The sequence below is a fragment of the Ambystoma mexicanum genome, chromosome 13 (assembly GCF_040938575.1).
Source record: "Ambystoma mexicanum isolate Mex_15411 chromosome 13, UKY_AmexF1_1, whole genome shotgun sequence".
Taxonomy (NCBI): Eukaryota; Metazoa; Chordata; class Amphibia; order Caudata; family Ambystomatidae; genus Ambystoma; species Ambystoma mexicanum.
Window position 1 is genome coordinate 52,590,842 of NC_090938.1, and position 11,298 is coordinate 52,602,139.

Genomic DNA, 11,298 nt, shown 5'->3' on the forward strand with positions numbered 1-11,298 from the left:
CGCTTTAGACGAGGGGTGCCAGAATTAGAGAGGAGCGGCTTCCCATTGATACTTTTCCAGAGAGCTCAGAATTGGGTCCTTAGGTTTTGTAAAGTATTATATAGAGATATATTTGGACTTCATTAGCATCTGTTTGGGTAAAAGTGGTGTGTTCCTGGATATAAGAACTAGACTAATTGAGAGGTCTTCAAAGCTCATGCGTGGGGCTAAGTTATTGGGTAAACATGTGGATTAAAAGCATTTCACTTTCTTTCTTAAACGTTTCTCATCAACAGTGGGACGCCTTCTCGATTCCCGAGCTGCAGAACTTTCTACTGATCCTGGAAAGGGAAGAAAAGGACAAAATCAAGCAGGTTCAGAAGAAGTTTAGCTCTTTCAAGCACCAACTGCAGGAGGCCTTGAGGGAGGCAGAAGGGAAGCCTGGGTAACCAAGGCTGTGTTTACAGACCCTGCTCACCATCCTGGGAGTTACAAAGAAGCACACACGCAAGTACCATTGTCCTCAAGGTCCATTGGGCCATCTGTGATCCGTAACAGCCCAGGAAGAGTTCACGCTACACCAATTTGCCGGATCGCTTCTGCTCTCGAACCGGAATGAATGCCCTAGAGATCGGAAAATCCAACATTCTCTGTGGTCCGGTTGCTGTTTTGGCTTGAAGCAGCTTGCCACCAGGTCCGTTGTGGGCATGTCTTTCCTGGTGACTGAATGGTGCCACCCATGCATTTGTCCGTGGAACAGGGTGGTGTTGGGTTGGTACGATGGAAGGACATCAAAAGATGAGGTGTGCATGCTGGATTTGGACCAACAGGCCATTAAATGTCTTGCTTCCATGCCTGACATTACATCTGTGAACTGGACTTTGGACTATATATATATATATATTTATACATATTGTGTATGTTTTGTTATATTGGTGAGAATGCATTTACCTCCACCTGTCTCTCTGGCTCTGTGAGAGTGAATGTAATATTACACGGCCCGCCACACATGGGCGTGGACAGGGTTCCCACAATCATTTGGGGTAAATGCCTTCTTATCAGTGCCATACAAACAAAAATAGCAGGTCTTCCTGCTGCTTAGCTTCAAGCTGTGTTGTGTTCGGTGACTAAAATGGGATCTTTTTTAAATAGGGTCCCCAGGGGATCAAACTGCATTTACTGAAGCATTTCGATCAGAAGATGCGATCAGGAGAGAGCACAAAGGGCGGGGGAGCTTTACATGCCAAACCTTCTTGCTTTTGCGTTTAGGCATGTTCACGGTTTACCCAAAGTTCTGTATTTATTTTGTATTTATTGCGATGGTGTCAAAGAATACTTTTCTGTGAAGGAAGCAGTCCGTCATTTCAGAGATGGCCGATGCCCTGGAATTATGGTGCAGTCGGGGAGAGGAGCCAAAAGGTTAGCACTGGCATGAGCAAATCGGTGATGCTGAAGGTTTTTCCCAACATATGAAGATTTTTCAAATGGCAGATGCAGATGTACAGGAGGCAATACCTATTCTGCAGCCCTCTAGCCCAGGTTTCCACAGAAAGAATTGCTTTACCAACAGTCTGCAGAAATGACCATGCACAGAGCTGGGCTGTGGTGGAACATCTGATGGCTAATAGCAAAGAAACTGGAAACCACAATGCCATAGAAAGGCAAGGGCTTTGACTTGTACAGGAATCTTGCTGTCAATTGTGCAGATATCTTCATGGCAGGACTCTTAATTGGCTATTTTCAACTTGGGTTTGTGATATATTCAGAATGACGAACCCCTCTAGTCACGTGCCTTCTAAAACCATAACCTGGGGCTGGGGACAGGTTCTTCTAGAACCTGAGCCATTTGGCTGCTGAGCAAAAGGGAGCTACTGGAAATGAGACTGCCTTGGCCTGCCAAAGGGGTAAAACTGCTCTGCTTAACCAGAGAGGCTTTCTAATACCAGTATTAACATGTGAGTGGAACACGCCAGGCCATGCCGCACATTGGAGAAGCTAGTGTTCCTTGAAAGCGCACTTGCACCAAACAGTTCATTACAGATTGTGACATACAGTGTGGTCTTATGCCTTTTAGTGGCTTCCAGGGGCCAAACAAATGCATGTCTGATAAGTAGTTAATGAGCTTTTTAGTCATCTCACTGGGGCCTGATGGTGTTGGAGAAACCAGGTTAACTATTATCTAGCGAGAAAGGTCATGTGCTCGTCCAAAACCCTTAATTTGGAGAATGGCACAATCTGTATTAAATGGCAGAACTCTAGATCAATCGGCCATGTTAGGACAGGAAACGGTTTTTAGGCTTTTAGATATGACGTTACGATTGGCCCCTTGGTGGTGTGACTGGGGGAAAAAAACTGGAGTTGAGGGTGGCTTCTAGCTCACCGTCAATCAGTCTTGGGAAGCGGAGGAATTGGACTCGTAAATTGGCATCAGCCAGGTCATGCATTCTGGAATACGTGAAGATCGCCATGCCAGTTGTGTCTGCGTATGGCCCTGGTCCATGGTGTTTAGATGCCTTATCATTCAGTTTTGCCGATGCTCGCAGCCAAAGATGGTACAAGGCACATGAGTTATACGCAAATGCACTTTGAGCGAGTTTGTTATTTGGATGCAAGAGTAACAGATGCTGCCCGTGTCTGAAGGAACCGCTACGTCCACAAACAAGTGGGTTCCGATGAAGACTGAGCAAAAGTTGCCTTCATGGAAAATGCACAGTTTTGCCTCCCGTCTCAACACAGAAAGGAGTCCTGTGGGCACTGTATGCACAATGTTTGTCTCTTGCAGCCCCCAATACTTCAGTAACAGGAAGAAGGTACGGTAACATTTACATGGCTGCTTTCTCCCTCTTATCCTTGACTTTCAGGCTTTTTGGGCTAAATATTGTATCTATGGAGCGAGGTAATGCCCCTGTAAAGGTGATGGCAATTCTGCCTTCTTTTCTCTTGCAATATCTGGTGAACTCATGAATGGACGTGGCCATGCTGATCCCACAACAACCACACACAATTGTCATCATGATTGCTTAAAGTGCAAATGAGTGGAGTTCAATATTACATTTACACCTGGAACTTAAAGGTCAATAGTTATGGTTGAACTGGCACCCAACAAGAAACAATTGAAGTTAATGGGTCAAGGTCAATGTCTTATTTGTGGCTCTGCAGATATTTTTTGCAAATGGTGACCGGTCACGTATAAGGTTCTAGCACTTCGATTTATGCATTATTCTTGCCTCTGCTATCAAAGCTTCAGGTTTGAATAGTTTGCTTCTTAAAGGGAACGCTTGGTAGGGCTACTCAAGTCACACTTTCCTTTGCTTTCCCCTTACCTGTGGTGGGCAGTGCACTCATGACCCACAGCATGTGCAAATATAGTGTATTTTAACATACTGTGAATTTTGATATCAAATTGACTTACTGCGATGTTTTACTTTTAAGGATGAAAATTGCATCAACAGTTGTGTGTTGTAAACCGAAGCACCTGAAATGATACAATTAAACCCTTCTATTAACGGAAGTGGTTTCATATTATTAAAACAGTGTAACGACATTGGCATAAAATCTGTCTTTACCTTGCACAGTCAATGCCTTAACCTAGTCTTCTTTTCCAGTGTTTGCAGGGTGACTCGCATGGGTTGTCTCGCCATTAAACGTAAGGAGCAAAGGCCCAGAAGGACAGCAGCCACATTCTTCCAGGGCTAAACCCCTGATTAATTGGAGCTGTACGAATGCTATTACAAACCCATACCCAGCAAAAGGCCAGAGCTGTTTCCAAAGAGGAACACGTGTCCTGCTTGTGGCCTCCCATTTCACTCATCAGAGTGCCTTTTTCATGTCTGGAACCTCTCCTCGTTTCATAACTATTTCCCAAAGTTCAAAGATTAGGAATAACAAGTGATCTGCCACAATTACAAACTGGGAAGTAAATCGGCTGCAAAATAAATACTACATGTTTATTGTTGATTCAAAACTTAAAAAGTAAATGACCAATTTCAATAAGAAAATGAAGTTTGATGAGCATATAATTGTACCATTTAATAGGAAGTTTTAACATTGCAAAAATATCGAATTGGAGCACACATAATACAGAAGATGCATTAAGCCACTGCAATGTCACCAAGGGGTTCTGTTGACAAGCGAGGTCCTGTCCAAAAGCACAGTAGTTTCTAAATGCCACCATAAACACAGTCGCAGGCTCTTTTGTCGGGTGTGCCTTTGTTTAGGTTGTATGAAAAACACGGGATTTTTTTGACAATACAATTTAGACATAGGCCACAATCCGTGGATAAAAAAAGGATTACATACACAATTAACAGTTTGAAAATCCCAGTGTGCAAAAAGTGCACTAAAATCATGCCATAGGAAGCCATAACAAAGAATCGCCACTTTGTGGTCCCATAACGCACTTCTAGTTTCTGACAAGCTAATAAGCCAGGAGGCCAAAGATCAGCTGGTTTGTAAAGTTTTGGTCTTTAATCCACATTTTACTTGTCATTACATTTTTAATAACAAATGACTCTTCCTCAATATGGAAGAAAATGTGTTACAAAAGGAATGAAAAAGTGAAGTATTATAAACCCTTATTTCAGTTTTCAATGCAAATGCTTAATTAACTCCCACTGGAGAAGCTGCACTCATTGGTACGGAGTGCCATATAAGGGTGGAAGTCGCTTATTAAATATTTCATGAAAATGGTTTGAATCAGTTTAATTCTGCGGTTCGGCATTTCTTTACAGACAAAGCCATATTTCCCACCATCTCACTTACACAAGCTTCACTGGCTCTGTCCATCTGAAGCCTTAGTTGCAGTCCCACAACCCTCTCCTAAACAAAACATTCACAAGGCCATGGTGTGAAAGGAGTCCTGTGGGCACTGTCGCCAGTGGGTTTTTCCTGCTTGCATTATTTTAAAGTTTCAAACCAACTCGGAAGAGGAGGAGAGTTTATAGGAATATGCACTTGGAGACCGAAAGGATTTGAGATGTTGTCATGAAATGGGGACAGTGTTGGCGTGCTGCCCTGTGCACCAAGCATGTGGCTTGAGCAAAATGGCTGAAACAGTATTCCGATGGACACATTAAAGAAATCCCTGGCAGTGTCTATGATTCGCTTGGAAGCCTGCCCTCTTCTACGATAAGAATGTGTTTTAAAAGAAATGTCAAATGAAATTGTAGATAAGTGGCATTTGGGGGGGGGGTAGCTTTAGTGGCAAAAGTAAAGAGCACATTTTTGTTTGCAAAATGCCTTTTAATTTATTTTTTACAACTTGCTAGAATTGTATGAACTGCAGAAAAAAGCTTACTTTTATGAACCGTTAATATAAAAAAAATGTTCCACTGTTTAAAAACTTTAAAAAACGAAATAAATAAAATTCATGCATTTGAAAAACATCTTTCAGGTCTCTAGATATGCTTGTAAATGCTGCCATCTGGTGGCTGATGCCGGTATAATTTCTAGTGCTGCGTTTTTCATCTTTTGTTGCGTTAAGTTGACTTGTGCTGCACACTGCTGCCATTTGCATGGTCTCCAGGCACTCACGTGGCTCTGTCAGAAAGTGGGTTGCGGAGCTTAGTGATGGAAGAGGGATGGGATAGAGGTTGTGCTCTTCTGTTGGTGTTTGTAGAACCAGGATAAACTAGCATCTGTGCGTATCGGCTTTCTCAGCGTGTTTGGATTGTGCGCACCAGGATTATTATGTCCGGAGGGGCAACGTCCAGTGTCTGTGTTGTTTGCAGCAGTTTGTTCTTTTGGTAGATGCGCGAGTTGTGTGTGGTAGGGATAGCCCATTAGTTTGTGCGGGGTATGCTGGAGAGGAGCAGGGGTGGTTAGTATAGCATGGTAGTTTTATTGTTGGTTCCAGGATCCGTACTGTACCTTGATTTTCTTGGGTCTGCAGTAATGTTGTGGGAGGTGCTACTTTTTTTGCTAACCTCGGTGAGTTAAAAAGCCAAGTTTACAGTCGTTTTCTGAAGGTAGGGTGGTCTTCTGTCGTTCTGATCTCCTTCAGGATTGAGTTCCATATGTTGGCTATTTAAAAAGGAGAATGCAGTTCCTCCAAATTTCCTTTTTTCATAGTGTTTCATTTCAATTTGGAGGTCGTTGCTTGATCTTAGGGGTTTCTTCTTGGTTGGTAGCGATTGATTTTGACTTGGAGGAATTTGGCTCCTTGTCCATATAGCGCTTTGTGAGCAATCCAGAGGGCTTTGAAGTTAATGTGTTTTTTACTGGGAGTCAGTGTAGGCTTCTCAGGGGTGGTGTGATATGGTCTCGTCTGTTTAGTCTCAGGAGTATCCTTGCGGCTGTATTTTGGATGCGTTGGGAGTTTTTTAGTGAGCCATTCTGGCATTCCAAGGTAGAGTCTATTCATGCTAATACTATGGAGATAATTGCAAGGGTTCTGTGTGGGAAGGATAGGTATGGGGGATCCCTCCAATTAGTCGCAGGATGTAGAAGCATGTCTTTGCTATTGTGTTTCTTGTGGTTCTAGTGAGTCTGTTGTGCAAGAGTATTTGCAGATTTTTTTTATCAGGCAGATTCTTCCGGTTGAGTTCCCATGCCTGGTGGCCAGTTTAGTTGTGTGTCTGTTGCGTTATCCTTGGGGTTGGAGGTGGGGTCATTATTTCTGTTTTGGTCAGATTTAGTATGAGATGTTGATTGTCATCGAGGTGTATATGTCCGTGAGGCATTTTTTGAGGGTGTTGTTTGGGCCTTGAGTTGAGGTTATCTTGACAATGAGTCGGGTGCCATCTGCATATTTGTAGGCAGTCAGTCCGTGGATTTGATTCGTGGGAACATATACATGTTGAAGAGGAGTCGGGGAGGCTAGAACCAAGAGGTACTCCACAAGATCTGTTGGTGTTCAAAGTAAGTGGCGGTAGGTAAGTTCTTTCAGTTCAGTTAGTGAGGAAAGATTTTAGCCTTTGTGGAGCAGAGCCTTTTATAACCACATTCCTCCAGTCACTAGATTACATTTGTGTGTCCGATTGTGTCGAAGGTGGCCAATATGTCCAGTAGTATGAGTGCCGATTGGGTGCCGTTGGCTGCATTTATTTTTAGGTCCTCCCATATGGATGGAGTGCCGATTCCGTTCCTCTCATGGGTCTGAAGGCAACTTGGGAGTGGTTGAGTGTTCTGTTGGCTTCTACGTGGTTGAGTAGGATTTGTAGATGCGGTCCTCCCTTAGTTTTGTTGGGTAGATTCGATATAGGTCTGCAGTTTGTTGGATCTTGCACACTTCCTGTCTCGCCTTTCAGGAGGGGCTTGATGTAGGCTAATTTAAAGGTTTTAGGTACTATTCCTGTGTTTAGGGACAGGTTCACCAGTCGCCAGAAGTAAGATGCTGGGGTGCTGTGGTTGAGGATCTCTTTGAAGCTGCCTGGTGGGCGTGGGTCACTGGGGGATCCCGCGAGGTTAGTGTCTGTTATTAGTGTGGAGAAAGCTTCTTCATCAGTAGGTTCGAATCGGGCGAGCGTTTCTGCAGTTAGTGGTGTGCTAGTTATTGCTGGTTCACGTATGTGTTTGGTTGCATGGCTTATGTCAATGGTCTGTTGAATTGTTGATATTTGCGTTTAGTGATGTCCCATAGGGATTGTGCAGGTATGATGCCTTTGTTGCACGATGTTGGGTTTCTGATTTCTTTGATGATTTTGAATAGTTATATTTGTGGGTTTGTTGCCGATTGGATTCTTGGGTCACATTCTTTTTTAGGGTTTTGCTTGAAGGACTGCTGATTTGTACATTCTGAGTTTTCAAACTTCAACCCTACCCCACCTGGACACGTGGTTCATGCTGTTATACTACTGGCATTTACAGTGCACGCATCTTTCACGTGCATGCCCTCCAGGCCCTTGGTATGCGTTATGATTTCATAGCCATGGTTGGTTCAAGCTAAAACAATTACCATTAAGCAGTGTACATTTGCATATGCGTTTCTATTACTTATATAATAAAGGATAAATGCATTGCAACGGCTGCAAAAGGAGGACCTGCATTTACAAAGTTGTTTCCAGATACATCTACACCACATTGGAGGTGTCTCTGTGGTTCACGATGCAGCAATGGGTGAAAGAAGCCAGTTTATTTGTATACAGTTGCTTTTCCTTGCATTGTTGTTGTCATTTATATAGCGCCTGTTATTATAGTCTCAGTGTGCTGGTGGTGGGACCACCCTCTGGGACCGAAGTCAAGAGTGTTGGAGGTCATGGCATAAGATTAGAATGCATGTGTGTGTTTGCTTAGCAGGGCTGGCCTGGCTCCGGTAAAGAGCAACATGTAAGGCTAGGCATGTGGATGTGTGCTGAGAGGAGTCCGAAGATAAGCTAGAGGCTCTCTGTGTATTCAGCGTGCCCAAACTTGTCATATGTCTTTGCTGCACGCTGCTGTCAGAGGCGTAGTCTGGTGTAAGTAGGAAGAGCATGATGTGACCAGCACAATTGAATTTGTCATAATCCTTGCTGTATACTGAAGTGTGCAGCTAGCCATGCCCGCAGCCAGTGTCCCCCAGAGTGGTGCGTTCTACGTACCTAGCAGATTCAGTGGTGATTTGTTGTATGTGCGCCCAATCAGGTATTGGCTTCTGTCGATTCCATGTAAATGGCCTGCGCCGTCTGATGCAGAGTGTTCTTGTGCTTGGAATGGGAATTAGGTTAGGGACAGATTTCAGGATAATGCGACAAATAGCCATGTTCTGAGGACTTTTTGAAGGAAACGTAGTACGCAGTGTGGCAGATGTGCAGAGGAAGAGCGTTCCAGGTGGTGGGAGCTACAATAGAGAAGTCAGAGCTGCTATTTCGGGTGGAGTAGTAAGGGGGAATAGCGAGGAGGCAAGAGGAGCCAGGTCAAGGGTTCGGGGGTTGGTAGCGATTGATTTTATTCTGTAGGAACTCTGGTCCTGCATTATGGAGGGCTCAGTGTGTGACGCACATGGCTTTGAAGGTCGCTATTATGCTATTGGGGAACCAGTGTAGTACTCTGAATGCGGGGGTGATATGTTCTCTGGGCGAGAGGACAAGGAGCAGTATGGCTGCTGAGCTTTGGATTCATTGGAGTGTCTCAGCTGGCGTGCTGGGATGCTGATATAGAGGTTGTTGGTGTAGTCTAGGCGGGAGATGATAAATGGCCAGTATTGCAGAGATTCACAGTATCGGAGACATAGGGAAAGATCCAGATTTAGGATGTGGAAGTGGCAGGTTCTGGATACAGAGTTGATGTGTTTGGAGAGAGATAGGTCTGCGTCCATGGTGCATCAAAGATTTTTAATGGAGGTGGCAGGTGGGGCTCCCAGAGCAGTTTTGGCGCATATTAGGATTTCTGATTTGCCCGTGTTGAGGTGGTTGGTAGTCATCCAAAAGTCGATATCCGAGAGGCAAGAGGCAAGGTCCCAATTTCGAAACTGGAGTCTTGGGAATTTTGACAATGATCTGGGTGTCGTCTGCATAAATCTAACAGGTAAGGTTGTGACAGTGGATGAGAGCCGGCAGTGGGCTTAGGTGAAAGGGAGGCTTCCTTGGCACCCCTTTTTTGACAGAGAAAGGGGCAGAGGAGAAAGGGGGAAGGAGAATGATTTATGAGCAATTAGAAATAAAAGAGGTGATTCAATTAAGTGCAGAATCTTTGATGCCTAGGGTGAGGAGCCTGTTCCGAGTATTGAGTGGTCGATGGTATCAAAGGCTGCAAACAGATCCAGGAGGATGAGTGCAGCACATCCTTCTGAATCTGCAGTTATTTTTAGGACGTCCCAGATAGAGACCAGAGATGATTCCGTTCCACAAGGTCAAAACCCTGATTCGGCTGAGCCAAAGATTCTGTGAAGAGACCAAGTTGCCTGTATGCCACACAGTAAGTTAGTTTGGCAATGAAACGGCTGTTGGCGATTGGGCAGTAGCTTGAAGGGGCGAGTGGGTAGAGTCTTTTTTTTAGCAGCAGTTTGACTTTCGAGGCTTTGAAAGCCTCTTGGAAGGTGCCAGATGAGCTGGATTTATTGATGATGCAGTGGGCTACGCTGCATGCACAGGGGCGGTGAGGATCTTTTTTAGATGGGGGGTGGGCAAGGATCTCCAGGAGAGCCAGAGGGTTGGCTAATTGCTATTAGGTTGCAGAAACTAGCCTGGGAAAGAGATGTGAATGAAGAGAAAGTTGGTAGGGAGGGCGAGGAGGAGATTGGGTTTGAGAGAGGGTAGGATGTGGGTGGGGCCTCAAGCTAGTTTTGTGGGGATGGCACGATGTCTTTCAAGTGCAACGCTATGAAAGGTGGTTGGAAAGTTTATCAGAGAGAGCTTGTGGGCTAAGCAAGGGGGTGGGAGGGGGGGAGTTAGGCACTTGAATCCTCAGCTGATTATTGGAGATTCTGTTTCCGTGGTGTTTTTTTTTTCTTGTTGCTTTCTTGATTTTGTACAGATATGCCCTGCTCAGTCTTGTGAAGGCTGTTTCGTGGGGTAGGGTCGGTCCTCCAAATCAAGTCAATGGAGGGGTGTCCTTCCTTGCGAGAGATATCATGAAGTAGGGAACTGGGCAAGTCTGTGTTGATTAATTTCTTCCAAAGAGGGAGAATGGCTGGGGGGGGGTTTGAGGAGATGTTTGCTGGAAGTAGAGTGGGGGAGTGGTGTTGAAGTGAGATGGATATAGCGTGCTGATCAGTCCAGATGAGGGGCGAGGCGGGAGTGGGCACTAGGCCTGATGTGCAGAATAGTGTCCTGCAATGTGGGTTGGGTGTGCGATTAGTTGTGTTAGGCCGAGCGCTTCCAGATTGTCAGTTAGGGAGAGGGGCATAGAGTTGGCAGTCACATCAAACCAGATGTTGAAATCTCCTAGCAAAGTGAGCATGGGTTGCTGGATCGGCGAGGTTGAGTGGGAGTTGCAGAGAAAGTCAGCAAAATGTCAGTCGTAGCCGGGAGGCCTATATAGGAGATAGAAATTGCGGGTGACGCAAGGGCTGAGGTGGAACTTAGCAAAAATAGATACGCATTTAGTGCTGCACAGTGGATATTACTGCAAGGCATCGTTTGTGGATGTTCCTGGGCCTGTTATGTACAAGCAGGGTGGGAAGGCCACATGTGCAATGGGGTTGAAGTCATCATTTAACCAGGTTTCAGTGATCAATAGGATGTCTGGGTTTTTGGTGGCTATGAGATCAAAGATATATTTATTGTGCATTTCTAAGGCGCTTATACATCAAGTAAATTGTGTTTCAAAGCGCCCACAGGGCAACAGTGAGGGTACATGGGAATGAATAACAAATACAACATGAAAGATAGCGACGGACCCACTAGGCCTTGTGAGCATTCAGACCGTGCAAGTACAGATTGGGGATGAGGGAGTGCTAGGTGT

The 11,298-nt window shown here is 44.9% G+C and overlaps 1 protein-coding gene across 6 annotated transcripts in view; it reads left to right on the forward strand.

Moving 5' to 3' along the window:
• The window catches only part of RASSF5 (Ras association domain family member 5), a 277,827-nt gene extending 272,464 nt beyond the window's left edge, over positions 1-5,363 (forward strand). For all 6 annotated transcript variants that reach the window (XM_069633179.1, XM_069633181.1, XM_069633180.1 and 3 more), the window contains one exon: positions 276-5,363. In XM_069633179.1, the coding sequence (XP_069489280.1) occupies positions 276-428 (153 nt within the window). In that variant the 3' untranslated portion in view covers positions 429-5,363. The remainder of the gene's footprint in view (positions 1-275) is intronic.
• Positions 5,364-11,298: the final 5,935 nt, after the last annotated feature.